General features: G+C 45.8%; 1 protein-coding gene across 1 annotated transcript; it reads left to right on the top strand.

The window, feature by feature from the left end:
• Nucleotides 1–981: 981 nt before the first annotated feature.
• On the top strand, nucleotides 982–18320 carry GOLGA2 (golgin A2; the record flags this gene model as incomplete). The annotated part of the gene is made up of 27 exons (XM_010017835.1): nucleotides 982–1104; nucleotides 1468–1548; nucleotides 4635–4769; nucleotides 5384–5427; nucleotides 5562–5625; nucleotides 6093–6152; nucleotides 6547–6627; nucleotides 8297–8335; nucleotides 8840–8902; nucleotides 9151–9244; nucleotides 9890–9996; nucleotides 10516–10574; nucleotides 10823–10964; nucleotides 12035–12124; nucleotides 12323–12430; nucleotides 12529–12616; nucleotides 13096–13442; nucleotides 14213–14326; nucleotides 14616–14840; nucleotides 15115–15214; nucleotides 15302–15390; nucleotides 15997–16150; nucleotides 16284–16351; nucleotides 16962–17064; nucleotides 17321–17427; nucleotides 17621–17789; nucleotides 17877–18320. Coding segments are annotated over 27 exons (3105 nt in total), but the record flags the coding sequence as incomplete, so codon positions are not given.
• Nucleotides 18321–19055: the final 735 nt, after the last annotated feature.

The raw sequence follows: 19055 nt of genomic DNA, 5'->3' as shown, positions 1-19055 counted from the left end.
GGAGCGGTCCGCGCGGTGTGCGGCGGTGGCTTTCCCTTCCTCCCTGCCCCTGCTCTCCCTCCTCCTTCACCTTTTCCTCCCCATCCCGCCTATTTTCCCTTATTTTCCCCTTATTTTTCCTTATTTCCCACCCCCCGCGGCCGCTCGGCCCGGTCCGTCCCGGCGGGATGCGCCTGTGTGTCAAAGTCATGGGAACGCTAAAGTGTCCTGGAGCAGTTCAGGCTTCCATTTTGAGCTCCTCCCAATAATGGGATCCTTCCCATTTATTCCACCTGAACCTCGACTCCAGCCCGGCAGCGGGGACAGGGGGTTGTCAGCGGCGGCAGGGGGCTGGGGGCACTGTGTTGTTTACATAAGCCGGGTTTGGGGCTTAGGTGTGCAATAACACACCCAAAAATGCCGTAAGACCTGGCAGGATCCACGTTCCAGCTTATGAGAGTGGCTTTTCCTGGGCGAAGGGGATGGGATTTAGAAATCGACTGCAGATTGCTTCTCCCCTCCGCTCTGTTATTGCAGTGTCTGTATTAATGTGTTTGCCCGTGGGGATTGTCATTTCCTCCTTCAGGTCTTTGACAGAGTGGAAGATCTTGCTACCAGACACGGCTTTCTCACTTTGCATTCAGGATTAAATGCCCTTTTTACATTTTTACTTATTGCTCTTAGTTACAACCCTAACCCCCCCAAAAAATATATTTGAATCTCCTGTTAGTTGCAGACTGGAGTATCCCGTTGTTTCCCAAGAACATCTTTAGCTGTGTACAAAAGTTGAACATGTACAACTTGGAGCCATTACCATAAACCCATCACATTAGTTCTTACTTCAGGCTTCTCTGTTCTTGTTTTTTCTTTTTCAACTCATTAAAGAGCATTTCTCCTTATACTTGATCTGTCTTTTCACCCAGTGGAGTTTAGGTTGGGTTTTTTTTGACCTTATAGAAGGCATAGTTCTGTTTGGACCTGAGATTATTCTTTTTTTCACAGCTCAAGGAATATCAGCAGAAGAACAGCCCTGGAGCAACTGCAGGGACTAAGAAGAAGCGCAAAACTAAAGAAGACAGTCGACCAGAGACTCCCCCCAACGACGACCAGCAGCCTCCAGAGAACGTGAGTGCCTTACTCTTTCTCCCACCTCCTTGTTCTTTGGTTTTCCAAACAACACAACTAGAGCCGGGAAGTGGTTATGGTAGATGAATGGTGCAGATGCCTGTGTGGCCAGGCTGCTACAGCACTACAACAGATAGCAACTACCCCTCCTGGAAGGCACGCTAGAGTCAGGGTATGTGCTGCCGCAGTGCTTGATCACACAGTGCAGTCACGCAGCCCTGGGTGCATCCAGAGCTGCTGTTTTGAGGTGCGTGCTCCAAACGAGCTGGAGGATGCTGGTTTCTTTGGCTGCCTTTGATTGACATTTTCTCTCTGTCCTTTTCTGAGGCGTTTCTCTTATCCCTTTTCTTTCACCTTCTTTAGATTCAGAACATTCTGAAGGTGCTGGTGTCAGACCTTAACCGCTCCAATGGGGTAGCCATACCCTCATTGGACAAGAGGAAGGTGAGGCAGTGCTCGTGTCCCTCGCAGCCACTCCCTCTCCCTGCTGCATGCTTCGGGTTCTGTTTACACTGACCTCGAGTTTTTTGGATGGAGCCTTGTCCTCACTGTCAGTTGCTTGAGTTTTGTTGCTGTTTTTGTTAACATGGAGCTCTTCATTACCATGCATTTCCATTGCTCGTGCTTGTTTCCTTCTGGTTTGTGTCCAACTTAACATGTGAAAAAGTGAACCTTGTCAAGAACTCTTCCTTGAGACAGCTGAGCTTTGAGGAGAACTGGGAGTTAAGGGTGAGGCAATAAACTAAGGAAGAGGGGGGGTTCTCTTAGTCTGTATTTCTCCTGTTCTGTGTGTGATTGCTTTATTTCCTACAGCCTTGTTTCTGAAGGGCATGTTTCTGCTCATCTCCAGGCAAGCAGCTGCCCAGAGAAAGCTGCCTAGTTACTCCAGCCAACCCATTTTAAGCCACGCAGTGAAACTTGCACAGCTGATGTACAGTCTGGCAAGTACCACAGGTTTAAATATGTTTAGGCAGGAAGTCAGATATCTCAGGTCAAGTATTTACAGGCTTTAGCGTCCTCACGTTCCCAGGCTGCTGCAGAGGAAAAGGCAGCACACCAGTAAGAACAGAAACGTGTTCGGGAGCAAACATAAATAAACAGCCTTCTAAAAAGAACCTATTTTCAGTTAGTTTATTTAAGTAAGGCTCAAACTGTGATAGAAACTCAGGGAAGTCAGACTGTGTAGACAGATGCAGTGAAACCTGCAGGATGGAATGGAGTTCACTCTGAATTGCCTTTGTATCCCTTTTCTCCTAATAGCAGCTCTTCTGTCCAGCGTGTAGAGTGAACAGCAGGAAGTTCCTCCAACTAGACCTTGCTTGTGTAGGTTGTGTATCTGTAGAAGCTGAGTGACGTGCAGACACGTTGCCAGCTTTGAGGGTGCTGGATGTGCCTGTCTGGCAGCAGCAAGCGTGTGTTTTGATTGAATTTTCACTCTTGTCGTGGGGAACCACTTTCAGTTAATACTCCTAAGTTATACCTCAGAGATACGTTTCACGTTGGAGGGTGAGATGAAGATGAGTGGTGCTGTGCTGCTGCTGAGGTGGCCTTCCTGTGTCTGCAGCTTTAGTCCTGTTCTGCAAATGGAGAATTTAGTACTTCTATTCATTCTTGTTTTCCCATTTCCCCTCCCCCATCTCTTTAGCATGGCGAGATACGGTTTTATCTGATTGGCTATTATGGAATTTGTGGATTTAGGAATAATTTGAAAAGTAATGTTTAACTGCAGTATGGAATGAAAGAAAGATTTCTCCTTCCAGTTGCTGTCTTGTAAAAATCCTGAGTCAGGAAAATGCTGTTCAGAAACTCACTTGATGCTAATAGGGCAGAAAAGCCTCTGTTAGTGTCTGAGCTGCTGCTGCCATTGGTGTCTTAATGAGAGGCAGAGCCCTCCCATCTCACCCACTTCAGCTCTCTTGGCTGTGAAACACAGAAAAACCAGCAAAATAGGAGCCTTTGTGTGAAAGCAAATGGATTCTACTATATGCTAAGCTGAGCAGAATTACTAACTTCTTATTCAACGTTATAGAACCTCACAATGCATAATTTAGTCTCTTGCTCCTAATTCTTTCTTTGTTTCCAACAAATTCAGCTGCTCAAATAGTTTGGGCTTTCTACAAGAATTATTTCAAAACTGCTTGTTGTGGAGGAAGGAGTTCTTGTGGTTAGGGCACGTTACTGGTTTTTGCATCCTGAAGCATTAAGCAAAAAGAATGTCTTGGTCAACAGAAATTAAGGAAACCTTTTTGAGATGTACTGGGGAAGGTGTTCTTTCTGTTCATCTGGTGTTATATATTGATGAGTGTCTGAACCAATAAAGGTGAAGTAACCTGTGGCTGGAAGAAGTAAGGGAATTCCTGACCTTCCTGTAAGCACCTAACATATATTGCTCCTTGAGAGCACAAGTATCTGTCCTGCTAAAAAGAAATAGGTGAATTTTATTTGTTGTCCTCTGCAATCTTCCAGCTCATTGCTTTCACTTTGCTGTTACTGTATTCCTCTTGCTGCTTGATTCATGAGTGAAGTGCTGAGCAGGTAAACAGGGAATGCCAAGACAGAGATTTCTTGTCTCCTGTGGAGTGCCAAGAAGGGAGTGACCGAAGCAAGAGGGAATTCTTTCAGCTGGAATTGCAGAGAGCTGCAGTGTATTGGTGGAGTTGAATATTGCAAGATTATCTCATTTGCTTTGTAGGGTTTTTAATGATGACATAGCAGAGCTGGCTGAAGAAACAAAACAGCTAGGTGCCATAAAACACTACAACACTGCTCTGGGCCTTTACGGCTCTCTGATGCTGTACAAGGCAGATGAAATAGTCCAGTCTGGCTTGGTAGAGGTGTCATCAGATGCTCTTCATCCTCCCACAAAGGCTGGATGAGAACTTGCATCGCTGTCCAGAAATAGTTTTTTGGCCCTTCCTTTTCTATTTAGATTCTTGTAGTCGTGGGATTCACAGCACCAGCAAGGCCACAGGCACCTGCTCCCAGCCACGCCGAGTCTGACCTGTTCATAAATGTCCTGCTTCTAAACTTGTGGTTTATGACATGCCACAAATTTCACTAAGTTTTAGACAGAGCCTTTGACTAACCCAATTTCCAGGTAGTCACTAACCTGTTCTTTTCCATCTTGATTTGCATACAGTGATCTGTGTTTTCCCCAGACACATCTTGAAGGCAGTGCTTTTCAAAGCAGGGTGACAACCATCTGGCTTTGCCCTCGCTTGCTTTTTGGGGAATCCTTTGCAGTAAACCTAGTGTGTGAATTGAGACCTGGGTGATATTATTGCCCCTGTTAAAGGAGTTTGATTATGGGACACTGGCTCTGAGAGGGCTCAGGTCTGCGACAGTGTTTGTGGGTTGATGCAGTCACCTCTTCACTCTGGGGAGAATGCAGATTCCCTTCCACATGTTTCCTAATGGTTGATGATTCACATCTGTCTAGTTTTCACAGGCAGATCACAAGGTGATGCGTTCACGTGTGGTTTTGTTCACTGTGCATGAAGGCTGTAATTCCTGTATGTGTTTTGTGACAGGCATACTTTGAGAGTGATGTTGCCACTCGTAATGCTGAACAGCTTGCTACCGATGTCCCTGTGCTATCTAACAGCAACAGCCTACCTAGTTGTGGTTCTGTTCTGCCTGCTCCTGGGAGCATGCAGCTGACACAGGTTTGTGAATTATCCTGAATATTGCCACTGAGCCATGGTTAGCAATAGCACTTCTTGTTTTGAGAAAGATGATCTTCATAGATACGATGTGACTAGCTCAGATTTTCTCCTGTTAAAAATACTACATCCTGCACTCCCCATCCAGTCATCATCTGTCTGTGAGAGCAGAGAGAGTACTAGCACACACATGCCCCTGCAGCTTCCAAAGCTGTTTTCCTTCCTGTTCTCTCCTATTTCATTAGCAGAAAGTACCCTTAATAAGACAGAAGGTCTCCAGTCAGCTCAATCTGTGTTTCCTTTCACTGCTTAAAGATTCAGTTGAAGTTTTTTCTAGCAAAGCAAAATGTTGATTATGCTGATAAATAGTAACAGCAAATATAGAGCCTGGAACACTGAAGTTTCTCTGTTCCAAGAAACCGGGGCTCACACCACTCAGAAATTATGTGTAAGCCAGGACTGAGCTGGTGGTTTGAAGTTCATCTTCCTTTGGGAAGCAGTAATTACAGGTACTGTGGAACCTGAGCCCACATGTAATCAAGTCTTAGTGACACATTCACGAGTGTGGCTCCCATCTTCTTTTACAGGCTTGTAAATTCTTGTGTTTTAATCCACAGATTCATGAGACTGAGGATCATAAAAATGCTTTGGATGAGAACAGGTGAGTGTCTGTCTGTGTTTATCAAACAGCTTTGCAACAGGATCCCAATAAATTAAAGTTTGATTCTTCCTCAGTGCTCTTCTGATTTGGGCTGTTCTCTGGGAGAAATTTTCATTTCATTTCCTTGTTCCCAGGTCTTTCTCCTCAACAGAAAGTCTCCGGCAGTTGTCAGAACAACTCAATGGCCTCGTTTCTCAGGTATGGCCTCATTTGATCCATTTGTCCTATTAATTCTGTTGATGTTTGATGTGGAGCTTTGAGCAGTCAGCTCAAGAAAACACTCTTCAATCTCAGAGGTGTGTTCAGTCATCCTACTAAACAATATCTAAGCATTGAGAAGCAAAAAATCCTGTTTTAGGAATGTAGTTTCAGCAGTAGGAAGAAAAGCCAGAGTGGGATGAATGAACAGTATATATTCATGGAAAGATGTATTCTTGATTCAGTAGAAAAGAATCTGAAGCCAGTCTGCATAATTCACATCAGCTTGTCACAGGGGGAGTCTGCATGTGTCCTTAGCTAGGGAAGTATGTTTTCTGTGCCTCTGCGTGTGGTAATTTGAAGTGAAAAGTGCTATAAGAAGTATTACTGTGATGGTCAGTTCTTACTTAGTAGTGATTTGTTGCCTAGAGGAATAAAACTGACTGACTTGACTGGTTTACTTCTAGTCTACATCGTATGTGAATGGTGAAAGTGCTGTTTCTTCCACAAACATTAAGGAAATGGAAGTAAGTTCTTCTCAGTTTATCTTTTTTCTTCTTCCTTCTTATTTGCTGTTGTCACTCTGTACTTAGAGCAGTGTTAATGAGACCTGACTGCACACTTCACAGACATCATTGTCAGGTGTGGGCCTGTGCTGTAATTGGGTAGTTGTGATCAACAGTAGGAGATGGGTATTGGAGGTGTTTCCAGTTTGGGGACTGGGGATAATCCATCTTCCATGCAACTGCAGTTCTCATTTTTGATTCACTTTTATGTCAAAATGAAGCCTCAGCAGAAATGGATAAAATATACCAAAGTGTGATAATGATTTATTTTTCTGTCCTTTCTAATGATTGCTTTTTTCCTCCCCTCCTCCTCTTCTGCTCCTTCCTTTTTCTCGTGTGTGCATGTGCCCGTCAGACACGTTACCAGGAGCTGGCAGTAGCCCTGGATTCCAGCAATCTAACTAACAAACAGCTCGTTACAAAGATAGAGGAATTGGTAAGAAACAATCCAACCCACCAGTTTGCCATTGTCTTTGCTGCTCCTCCGTGCTCTCTGGGTGTCTGCAAGGTTGTGGGTTCTCTCATGGTGCCACAAGGAAAGCTGCTTACCCAGCACTTTGTAAGGAACAAAGTGGACTGTATGGAAGACCTTAGGCCAAAGTCTAAGGCCACTTGTGAATGTATTGGAGGAACAAGAGACAGAGTTCTGTTGTTTCCATTGAAGTGCTCTGTTGATCCCATCATGCTTTCCCTGGCTGATAAGCATCCTGATAAAACGGGGATTCCTGGTCCAGATCCTTGAAGTACACAATTCTGGTGCTGGCAGCAGTGTGGAAACCTGTTTCTGCAGGTGCTGATGCTGTTCTGAGTTTCTCAGCAGAGTGGGAGCAATACGTCTAAGAGAGAGCCTGGGGCTGGTTTCTGGTCATATCCTCAGCTTCCCTTGGCACGATGAGTGAACTGCTTTGTCCTGTGGCCTGCATGGGTTCCTGCAAATGCTTTTCAGCCTTTGGCTTTAACACTGCAAGAAATGCAGCTCAATGGACTTGTTTTGGTCTGAAAAGAGCTTTTCCCCATTTTTTTCCTGTCTAAAACTACCCTTTTCCTACAGTTCAGCATTTCCCAGTGTACCCCATGAGCACTCTTATTTTTTGGTTTGTGTTATTTTTGTTCCTTTCTGTTTCTTTTTGTCTTTTAGCTGGGCTGCAGAGGTACCTGGTAGTGCATTGCCCGCCCAAGATTCTCCTTGTTTGCCTGGAATGATGTAGGGCCTTTGCTTTTCCTTGCTTATGCTGTGCATGGGCACTGCTAGAACCAAACCCTCTAACTCGTCACCCTTCCATCTGCAGTCATGTTTCAAGTTTCATTGAAGTGGTAGTAGTAAAGGAACAATTTGGCCAATGTTCATTCCTTGGGAAGGGGAAGAAGCACTAATTCTGTAGTTATGAGGCACCTGTGAGAAAACTGCCAGGGGGACAACAGCAGCAAACACAGCAGCACAGTTTGTGTGGCAGCTGCCACTTTGGACTCCTTCGCTTCCTATCTAAAGATGCACTATGTATGGTCAACAAACCTCCAAATACTTCACCCATAAGGTTGAAATGGGTTAGGACAGAATTACCCCTTTTCCTTGCATTTGGCTTCGGTGCTCTCTTGTACCACCTTTGGCAGAAGCCTGCCAATGTAAGTGTGGATCTGTGTGACTTAAAGGCCAATTGAAGTGAGATAAAGGTGTAAAGTCTCAGTTAAACCTAAAAAAAGGTGCATTTTTTTGTTTGGGTTTTGGGTTTTTTAAAGCATTTTGGGTGATTATCATAATACACCAGGATTACTACGATGAATTGCATACAAAGGGGATGCAAGTTTAACTGAAGTTGGTGGCTGCTCAGATACAAACATACAGGGGTTTCAGTAGTCGTATTGGAGAAGAACTGTGGTAATGTCCTGAGCAATGAAAAACATGTCATATAAAGTGTATTAGTGAAGGGAGCCCCAAATCTGTTATTTTTTTAGCTAAGATGAAGTTCCCAGTCTTGTACAGAGAGGATAATGGAAATTCTGTTTGCATTCATTGGGCATGTGTCCTACTTCGTTAAAGTGAAAATGTGTTTCAGCAGAATGAGAGTATTTTCTCTTAATACTGGTACCTCAATTTTCTTCCATAGAAACAGCAGAACGAAGAAGCAGTGAATCAGCTGGAGAAGGTAAAGTGTGTCCTATTTTTGGGTACATACAGAATTAGGTGTCTCTTTCTCTGAGGAGTAGAAAGCACAGTGAACTGTGGCATAGGTATGTGTCATCTCATCTTATGTTAGATTCAGTTTCATCTGTGGCATAAGGTTGAATATTTTGACTTCATGAGTTAGGCCTGGCAGGTAGTGCTCTTATTTTGACAAAAGCTCATATCTGAAAGCTCAAGCATTGGAGGAGCACGGTGGAGGCAGGAGATCACAGTTTAGGGCTGTGCCAGTAGCTTGCATTCAAACACTGCCGCAGTTGTGCCAGCAGTGACTGCACTATGCTGTTATTGCTCTTCCAGCATGGATAAATAATGAAGTAGTTCAAATGATGGAAGACTGAAGCACGTCTTTAGAAATACTGGTATCATTTAGATGCTGGAAGTACTACCAGTGAGTCACTGCTTTCTTAGTTTGACATAAACCAACAGGGGTTAACTAGTTACATGTTTGTGGTGGTTGTTTCTGCAGGAAAAGAAGGAGTTTGAACAGAAATTTTCCAAGGAACAAGCAGCACTGAGGGAACAGCTCCAGGTAAGGCAGAGCCTCCATTATAGTAATATCACCTGGCTTCTGCTGTTCTCTGCATTACTGACCACTCACAGTCTTTATTCTGGAAGCCATGAGTCCATTCCTTCAGGAAAACTGGGAGAGTCAGTCAGCCAGAGTGTGCTTAACTGCAAGAGCTCTTTACCTTTACTGCATTACCCCTTTGTGGAAACAGTGATGTTGCAGTTACAAGCAAAGAAGCTTTGCACTGAGCTGATCTTTCTTTCCTAAAGGTTCATATCCAGACAATTGGAATTCTGGTTTCTGAGAAGTCTGAGTTGCAGACAGCCCTTGGACATACTCAGCAAGCAGCACGGCAGAAATCAGGTAATTGAGTGTGAGTGCTCCAGCTCATGCTGGTGGTTAAACTGTGGATGTCAAGTCCCAGGCATGATAGCTGCTGGCAGGCAGCTCACAGCACTCCTTAACGAGTGATACTTGGCACCATCACTGCTGCTGTCATCATGGCTGCCCCTAAATGGGAGCATGTTGAGCCCATGGCAGTTGAGTTTCTTTTGTGCATCACTAAAGCCTTGTCAGCCCTGTTTGGGCCTGATGACTACCCCAGACTGTTCCTTTCTGACTTCTTTTGCTTTTAAAACTTAGTTCCCTTTTCTCTGCCCGTCCTCCCACACAGCTGTCATGTTAATGTAGGTTTTACCCAAGCCTTTCATTCTGAACTAGATCCGAGTAGTTTATTCTATTAGGAAACCCCCCAAACAGCGTATTACTTGTTGTTCTGCAAAGGAAGTTTCATTATCTCCCTCTAAAAGTGAGGAAGGTAGTTCAGAGAACTTCACTGCCCAGAGTTGCTACTGAATCACCTGTAGAGCTAGGAATGGAACCAGGTCTACTGATTTACAAAGCTCTGCTGCCTTAAGAGTTTGTTGACAAAGTAGAAAGTGCTGTTCAGCCAGTTCCAAAAAGCTCTTTGTGATCTAGTCTCCACTGACTCTGCTCTGACTTGTTCAGGAGAAGCTGAAAGCCTTGCTGCTCGTTTACATTCATCTCGCCAGAGGGTATCGGAGCTAGAACGTACTTTGTCCTCCATCTCTATGCAGCAAAAACAGTCAGAGAAGGTAAGAGTCACCTCTGTTTATGCTTAACCAGCAGTTCTACCTTTGGCTATTTGCTTGTCACCAATGTCTGTCATCCCTGCTTAGAGAAGAGGTAGAAATTAACCTTGTATAGCCCTGTACTCTCCATGATGAAGGCAAACTTCCTTCAGGTTTCTGTGACCACTAGTCATATGGTCCAGTTGCTGTCTTCAGATGTGGCACCTTACTTTGTTAGTGTCACCAGCTCCACACAACAGAAGCCTCACTGAGGCCTTGGAGGAGGAGGGTCTCCATCAAACAGACACTTTCCTATTTCTATTAAGCCAGAAGTTTGCAGAAATAACCTCATGTTCATTTATCAGCATTTGAAAAACTGAGCAGACTTATTCCTGACAAATTCAGGAGGTTCTGAGCAAGCCTGTCCTGAGGATTTTGCCAAAATTACGACCTTTTCCACTTGAGCTGATCTGCTGAAGGTGAAATGAAGTTATTTGCTTGGCTAAAGTCTGGAGATGAATCAGTAATTCATTTTTTCTTCAGCATAACAAAGAGTTGGTGAAGGAACGAGACAACCTGAAGCTGGAACTGTACAAACAAAGGTAAGTAAGTCCATTCTGCTCTCAACTGCAGAGTAACACTACACAGTAGAGCCACAAAACATAACAAGGGACACGGACCACAGGTGGGGGCTGGGGAGGTTGGATATTCAATTAGAAAAGTCATTAGATATGATGTTCCTGTGATTCTAACTGCTATAAAAACTGGATTGTAAATTTATGACATGGACATCAGCAGAGCCATAGTACATAGAATGGTGCCACTTTACTATTGTGTTTGCTTGTTTCAGCAAAAATAGTGAGGAAATAAAGCAGCAGAATTCGGAGCTGTCAGAGCAAGTTCACTCACTGATTTCCAAGAACTCAGCTATGAAGTTGGATATGGAGGATTTGCATAAGAAGCTGGAAATGGCTGAACTGATGATTCAACAGGTAACCACAGTACTTCTGGGCTGGGAGGGTAGATCACTCTGATCATGGTAAGACTTGGCTTCTGACAGTGAGGGCAACACTTATGTCTAGTTTTCAAAGGAAGGCACAAAATCTCATCCTAGTAAAAACAACTTATAATAAAAGTAAACATCGTAGTAAACATCCTCATAGTAAAAGGCTTTCAGTGAGGCCTCTGAGGAACAGTAAGTCTGTATTCTAAGGAGTTGGAGCAGTAGCTTGAAAGACGTTGTGATAGCGGTTTGCTACAAGAATGACATACAATATGAGAGGGTAATCAAACATACCAAGTGTGACTTTGCCTGCTTGTATCTGTTCAGCATTCTGGTTACTCAGTTGTTGCACAGTTTCATTGAGAAACCAGTTGAGTAGGGGTGGTGTCTGTACCTACCTAGCAGAAGGTGGTGAATTGGACAATGGCAACTTGAAGGTCAGCTGAGGAAAGTTAAGCAGCCAGTTAGAAAGGGAATGCATGAGGGCAGCTGGTAGCAGTTCAGAGAGCAGCCTGCTGTTAAGGTGAGCCTGCAAGGGAAGAAACTGCTCTTATTTTTTCCCCAGACAGTGGCCTAAGTTACCCTTGAAATAAAGCCAACTGCAGCTCTTCAGGGTACTGTATGTCAGCTGAACCAGCCTTGCTGCTGAGTCCACTGACATGTTCCAGACACTGGCTTTGAATTGCTGACATGTTTGACAGCTTTTAAGGTCACAGGCTTTTATACCACCTGATCTGGCTGTGTAATACAGACTCTTTGAAATGCACAAAGGTTCTGAGCCAAATTGTTTGATTAAAGCCTATTTTCTTAATTAAAAAAGTAAATATAAAATTGGTAGGAAGGAGCTGCCCAGGTCAGTCTGGTTTAACAGGGCTAAAATCTAAGCTTTATGATTTGAATTCCCCCTTATTCTTTCACTGAACTTCACTGTGAGTTGGAGCACTTTAAAGAACTGTAGAAGGTTACACATGGATCATGTGGCAGGTTACTGTCAGGGGAAAGGCAAAGCAGATTTTGAGTATTAATATTTTGCCATAACTTTGTGGGTATTTTTGGCAGTTCTCAAGTCAGGCAGGGAGCCTGGATGCAAACCAGCAGTTGCAGATGGCACTGGAGGAGAAGGCGAGCCTGGAAGCCCAGGTTACTCAGGTAAGAGGTTTGTATTAAATACGATCCAAATCTTGAAAGAAACCTGCGTGGCAGAAGATCCACAGGGATTGTCTATTTAAGGGGTAAAGCCTGAGCTTTGCATTAACACTGGTTTCTCAGGCTTTATCCCTTAAGCAGTTACTGCCCAATTTATGTAGCTAATGCAATTTTCTTTGTGTTTTACTTTGTTTTGAACAGCTCTCGGAGTCACTTCACCAGCTCCAGGCAGAAAGAGATCAGTATGTAGAGAAACTGAAGGAGGAGCAGAGCGTTTGGCAGCAGCGGGTACAGCAGCTCTCTGAGCAGGTAACATCAGGGGCAGCATCACAGCTGCTTTTGACGAACACAGACAGGAGTAAAGCACCGTGAACATTGTTTTAACTTCCTCTTATGTGGCCTTGCAGGTCCACACAATGGCAGAGGAGAAGGAGAAGCATATGGCCCAAATTCGGGAGCTGGAAGCCAATGTGACAGAGCTGTTGAGCAAATCAGGTAGGGCTTCCACAGTGGGACTTCACATTGCAGAGTGACAGCTGGTTAACTGTCCCCCCTGAGCATGAGATGCAAGTAGGTCTGATGCTGTGAAGGCAGCCTGGTGACCCTAAGGAACCCTCCATCCAGCTGAAGTGTGAACTGCTTCAGCTAATGACCAGCAGACTGTTCATGTCTTTAGCATTTGCCTGACTCTACTGTCAGCCTCTCTGTCCCAGGAATTTGGGAAGGCAGGATGCTCTTACTAGGGCTGTGACGGAGTTGGCAGCACATGGCAGGATGCTCTGCTTGGTTTTGAGGTAGTTTTGCTCCTTTGTTCCCCTGGGTGCCCTGCAGTGAGGAGTGGGTACTGCAGCAGGTAATACCATCGGGGTCATAGAGCCCTATAGATTGGGGTATGGTTTGTGTACGTAATAGTGATGTGTATTACACAGGGATTTAGCCCTTTGACTGAGCTGCTTTTGATTCCATTTCCACAGCAGTTAAACCCGTGGATATTGAGCCTTCCTCACCAGAAAGGCCCACAGCAGCTGAGCTGAGCCTGCAGGAAGAGATCCAGCGGCTGCAGCAAGAGAAGGAGGAACTGCATGGGCAGTACCAGGCCCAGGTCCGGGACAATGAGCAGCTGAGCCACCTCAACAGGGAGCAGGAGGAGCGGCTGCTGGAGCTCGAGAAGGCTGTGCAGCGCTACAACGAGGAGTCTGTGGACAGGCAGCAGATCCTGGAGGACATGCAGAGTGACAAGGCCACAATCAGCAGGGCACTGAGCCAGAATCGGGACCTGAAGGAGCAGCTGGCTGAGCTGCAGAATGGGTTTGTCAAACTGGTATGTCTGTGCTGTGCATCTTTTCCTGCTGCTTCCCTTGCTGGTGCAGTCCTTCTGTAGCACAGATGTAAAAACCTGGCAGAAGCATTATCCATCTCTTGTCCTCTGAGGCTATGGGTGCCCCATCTCCTGTGATATGTACTGCCATGCCAGGAGGTTCCCTGTCATTCCTTACTCCCTCAGGTGCTTTGGCAGATGAACCACTATCTTCGTCCAGAGCAATTTCCTTTTCCCCCTCATCCCTTGGCAGTCAGGCTGTTTCTTTCCCTCAGTATTCCTTCTGCCCTTTTACCTTTGAAGATTCCTGTTTTCTGTTCCCTGTCTTTTCTCATGAGGAAGTCCTCAGCAGTCTTCTCTCCTGTTGCTGTCATTCTTATTCCCTTTGGGGCCCTGGCAAACTGACACATGGTCTAGCTGCTTTTTCTATAGTCCATTCTGAACTCTTCTTGGTTTTGATTGTCTGTTGCTTTGTTTGGGATATTCATACAACCCATCTGCTTTGGAGCTGACAGGCTGTGTGATGTGCCAGGCCTCCTCTTGGCACCATCCCAGCACCGATTCCCCAGGCTCTTTCCTTGCTCTCCTCCTATTTTCCAAACCTTTCTATAAGTTATTTACTGCTCTGAACAGTCAATTTATGGCCCTTAGTTACACCCCAGAGTAACTCAGGGGGTGGCACCCTGTTGTATTGGGAATGAGCGTGGTTTATTGAGCATGTGTGTTTATGGTGGTTGGGGCAGTTTCTTTATACAGTGGTACTTGTCTTGCAGACAAATGAGAACATGGAGATTACCAGTGCCCTACAGTCAGAGCAACATGTAAAGAAAGAGCTGGCCAAGAAGCTTGGGCAGCTGCAGGAGAACCTGGGGGACCTCAAAGAGACGGTAAGGGCCAGCCAGGGGGTGGCAGGGCAGGTATTGCAGTGGTTTATGCAAACTGCTGGCAACTTCCCAAACTTTGATGGAAGGGTGGAAATTGGGATTGTAATGATCAAGCTGGGATCCTTCCCCTGTCGTCTGCTGTCCAGTGTGGGGGACCAGCATGTGGGGGCAGATGGTGGCTGCCTGCCTAGTTGGTGGCTTTGGGGCACTGTTGACAAGTTTGCACATGTCACACGGATCAGCTTGTCCGGCAGGAAGGGTTTGATGTGATGGTTTGATCTTGTTTTGTTAGCTGGAGCTGAAAACACAGGAGGCTCGGGGTCTGCAGGAGCAGCGGGACCTCTACTACAGCCACTTACAGCAGTACACAGTGGCCTACCAGCAGCTGTCTGCTGAGAAGGAGGAACTGCACAAACAGTACTTGCTCCAGACACAGCTTATGGATCGGCTACAGCATGAGGAGGTTCAGGGGAAGGTGACAGTGGAAATGCACCTGAAGGAGCTGCAGCAGACCAAGGTAACAGTGAAAAGGGGAAGTGGAAAGATGGGAGGGAAAGTGCTTAACTACATTAAGTATTCATTAAGGGAAAGGCTGGCCCAGGTGATCTTTCACAGTCCCTTCCAGCCTGGGCTGTTCTGTGATTACATCTTGTGCAATACAGGTAAGTGATCAATGTCTGGAGCAGAAGTACTGCTTTTTTGTGTGTGTGTGTGGTGCTGCTGCCTGAAGATGCAGTGACTGTTCACAGTCTGGCTTGTGCAAGGTTCAGTGATCTGCTTCTCTCTTGCAGGAAAATCTGGAAGCTGTAGCTAAGGAAAACAAAGAGCTGCAGGCCCAGATCAGTCAGTTAGCAGCAGACCTGGATGGCAGGATTTTGCACCGCCTAGAGGGTGAGTAGCTGCACCTGGTCTCCAGGGAGGAGGTAGAGCTGAGCTCTCTGGGTTATTACCTCTTTGTTCACCACCTTCCTTTCACAGGAGATGGAGTTGAAAGTGAAGCAATGACCGAAGAAATCCCCAAATCTTCATTTGTGATCCCAGAGAAGTTTGAAAGCCATGAAGAAATGGTGAGTCCTAACAGGCAGAGAAGCCTTTGGGTTTAGTTCTAAACAAACATCTAAAAAGGAGGCAGGTTAAATTGCAGAGAGGGTGCACGGAGCAGGCTGTTTATCAGCTGTGATCCCTTCCAGCTGAGGCACAGTAATGAGGGAAGTTTAACAGCTCCTTGTGCATAACAGCAAAAACCCCAAGACTTCTGCAGCATCCTTGCAAGAGAGGTTGGAGGTCTGGCAATGGCTTTAATTCTGAAGACAACTCAGCTGGCAGAGTAGATCTCTAATTGTGATGATGGTGTTCTCTTTAGTTTGGAAGGCATTTGGAAATGGTGTTGAACATGTAAGAGTTTTTCTGTAAGCAGAGTCATGACTGGAAAAGACTGATCAAACACGTGTCACTGTGGCAGCTGGTGTTTAACCTGCATATTGGTGCTACATGGGAATGACAAAGACTGCAGTAGTTGCCACCTGGTTTAGTTCTAGCGCAGTCACTTAGTACTTTGGTTTCACACCCATAAATAAAGTGGGGTCAACTGTTAGTGTGTTTGTCCTGAGGTGCACTGCTGATCGTGCTTCACGCCGGAGCAGCACTGATGCATGATCTGTGATTCCTTGTAGGTCACTTTCTTGACATCTGCCATGTCCCAAGTGGAGAAGGAGCGAGAAGATCTGAGGCAGCAGCTGGCTGCTCAGAAGCAGCAGTGCAGGGGCCTCCTGCAGCAAATAGCAGCTCTGAGGCAGGAGCAGCAACATCACGTCCCACTGGGTGGAGGTAAAAACTTAGTGTGGTCTGGGGACAAGTGTGAACTCTGAGGCGTGCCTTGGCCAGCTGCCTCACTGCAATAGAGCTGCAGGCTTTGTGAGTGCCTCCAAGGAGGAACTGAAATTCCACATGTCCCTTCTAGGTTCTGCTACAGATTCTGTTCCAGTGGAGGTTCACGAGGCTTTGAAAACTGCCATGGAGAAACTACAGGTAAGCAAAGGATCTCCTCTTTCAGCCCTGCTGTGCTGCTTAGTGAGTCTTTGATCCAGTGTCAGACTCTCTTTACAGCACACACAGACAATTTTTAGGGGAATAAGTAGCAGATATGCCATAATAATAAGCTACTTCCTTAAAAGCTGCTCAGTGCTTGTCTCAGTGCAGGTAAGCTTCAGTAGTAACTCCTCTCCCATCCCTCATCCCCAGACTGTGAGTATAAGGGCCCAACACTGACCTGTGGCCTTTTTCTAAAGAAATCACTGAAAATTAAACTGAGTATCTTCACCCTATTGGGCTGAGGCAGCTGCTCTGCAGTCTTGGTGCTGAGCATGACCAGAGCTGTGCTGTCCCAGCAATGAGAAGGTTAAAAGGCTCTCTGTTGCAGCAGCCCTTCTGCTTCCCAAAATGCAGAGGTGCTTTTTGACACCTTCTCTAGCTCTGTGCTCTCCACAACTTGTCTCCAAATTGATGCTAAAAAGGAGCAAAGGCAGCGAGATTTTTTTCCTCAGGCTCAGACCAACGTGAAGGGAGAGTGTTGTCTCTAATACAGGTAATTCTTTGTGTGTGAGCAGTTGAGGTGATTGATACCAATTTGTGTGTTCAGTTCCGTTTCACAGACCTGATGCATGAGAAGGCTGATATGAAGGAGAGGCTGGAGGAGTTAGAGCATCGCTGCATACAGCTCTCTGGTGAAACAGACACCATTGGTATGTTTAGGCAACACCAGCACAAGCTAAAGCTTCCTCAGGGTGTTAGTTATTTGGGGAGGAGGAATTCCCCAGCAGCTTTTGGAGCTGGAGCCCTTCAGCTACCAAGTAGCTCATGTCTCTGTTGCTGACTGACTAGGCTGGATCTCCAGTCCATGGTTGGATTTGCTGGATGCCCATGCCCTGTAGTTCTATGCTTACTGTAAGGCTTGTACCCTAATCTTGCTAACACTCCTTATGCTTCCTTGCATTCCAGGGGAATACATCGCACTGTACCAGAGTCAAAGGGCTATCCTTAAACAACGACACCAGGAAAAGGAGGAGTATATCAGCAGATTGGCTCAGGATAAGGAAGAGATGAAGGCAAGGAATCTTTTTCTGTAGCACAACTCTAAGCAAGGCAGGCCTGGAGAGTGCTTGCACAGTCCAAATCTGTGTGTGTTCTTCTTCAGCTGGCTTTAACTTGGAAGTTGCTAATTCTGTGACAGAGGCAGGACTACAAACTGCAGTAGTGTCTGTGTGCATGTTTCATAGGCTTTCCTTTCCTTTGGTGCAGGTGAAACTACTGGAACTGCAGGATTTAGTGATGCGTCTGGTAAGGGAAAGAAACGAATGGTACAGCAAGTATGTAGCAGCTGCTCAAAACCCAGAGCTGTTGGTGAGCCAGGGTGAAGGTGTACTGCCAGTGGAGAGGCGCATTGAACTGAATGCTACTGATGGAGAAGGTAAGGTGCAGCCAGGACAAGCTGGGTAAAATGGAATAACCCAAGGTCCCAGAGCTGAGCTTCCTGCCTTGTCTGTGTTTCTGACAGGGCTACGAGATGTGAATTTATCAGATGAAATGGAACAAGAGGCTGCGGTTCTTCATCAATCCGGTTTCTCCCCTACTGACACTAAAGCTGCTCAGCCAAGCCACGAGGACCCCACTGCAAAGCAAATCATGCAGCTTCTCAGAGAAATCCAGAACCCACAGGAGAGGCTGAGCTCCCTGCTGGAAAACCCCTGCATTCCCTTCTTCTACCGTGCTGATGAGAACGATGAGGTCAAAATCATGGTAGTTTAAGAGGTGCTAAATCTTACAGCAATTTTCTATGAGCCTGAAAGGACTTAACTGACTTGTACGTGCCCATACCTCTGCTCAGTGCCCTTGGTCAGAACAGATGCTTAAAGACATCAGGAAAGAGGGATTGCATCAGACAGAACTTGAGCATCAGCCCTCATCTTCCCCTTCTGTTACTTGGTGTGCTTGGAGCTCAAACTAACCTTGGGAGGCAGCTGGTGCTGGTGCTTGGCCGGGGAAAGGGGCTTCCATGACTTGGGGCAAATGACTGAATGCCTTGTGCTGGATTCTGGTGCCAGCAGCCAGCTTCACAGCAGCGGTTCTGATCCATCACTCATGACTGTCATCAGCCTAGTCCCTTCCAGGGCTCCCAAAGTAACTAACTTATTCTGGTAATGAACTCTTCGGACTTTAAACAGGTCATTTCTGTTTCATACTATGTATCTTAAACTTCCCTCTCTTCTGCAGCCTGCCTCTTGCAACTGTATTTGAAACCAGCCTTGAACAGCCAACAGGTAGAGGCTCCCGGCTGTTCCCAGTGCTAGGGTGAGGACCCAGGGTTGCCTTTTGAGTCTTTTTGGTTACTTGACAAAGCTTTATGTGATTCTTGGGAGTGGGGTGGAAATGTAACTGCACTTTGAAGGATGTGTTTCACTTGTATGTGTCTGAAGGTTTTATTTATTTTAAAAATGGGAGAAATAAGTAAAAGGAAACCACTTAATAAACATGCTTTGTTTTGAATTTCTGGACTCCAGGAGTTCTAGTTCTCCATCCCTTAATTTTCCTTTTCTCCCAGTTGGGTAAGGAGTGCATTAAGTGTGTGGAATCCTCCTGTGGCCCTTGTTTAAGTTCCTGGGACACACATCAACAACAGTAGGATCACTGGGCACTTGAAGCCATAGCCCTAGTTCTAAGGAGCAGTAAAACATGG

This window comes from Nestor notabilis, unplaced genomic scaffold (assembly GCF_000696875.1).
Source record: "Nestor notabilis isolate BGI_N333 unplaced genomic scaffold, ASM69687v1 scaffold20667, whole genome shotgun sequence".
Lineage (NCBI taxonomy): Eukaryota > Metazoa > Chordata > Aves > Psittaciformes > Psittacidae > Nestor > Nestor notabilis.
This window is presented reverse-complemented; position numbering and strand designations above follow the sequence as displayed.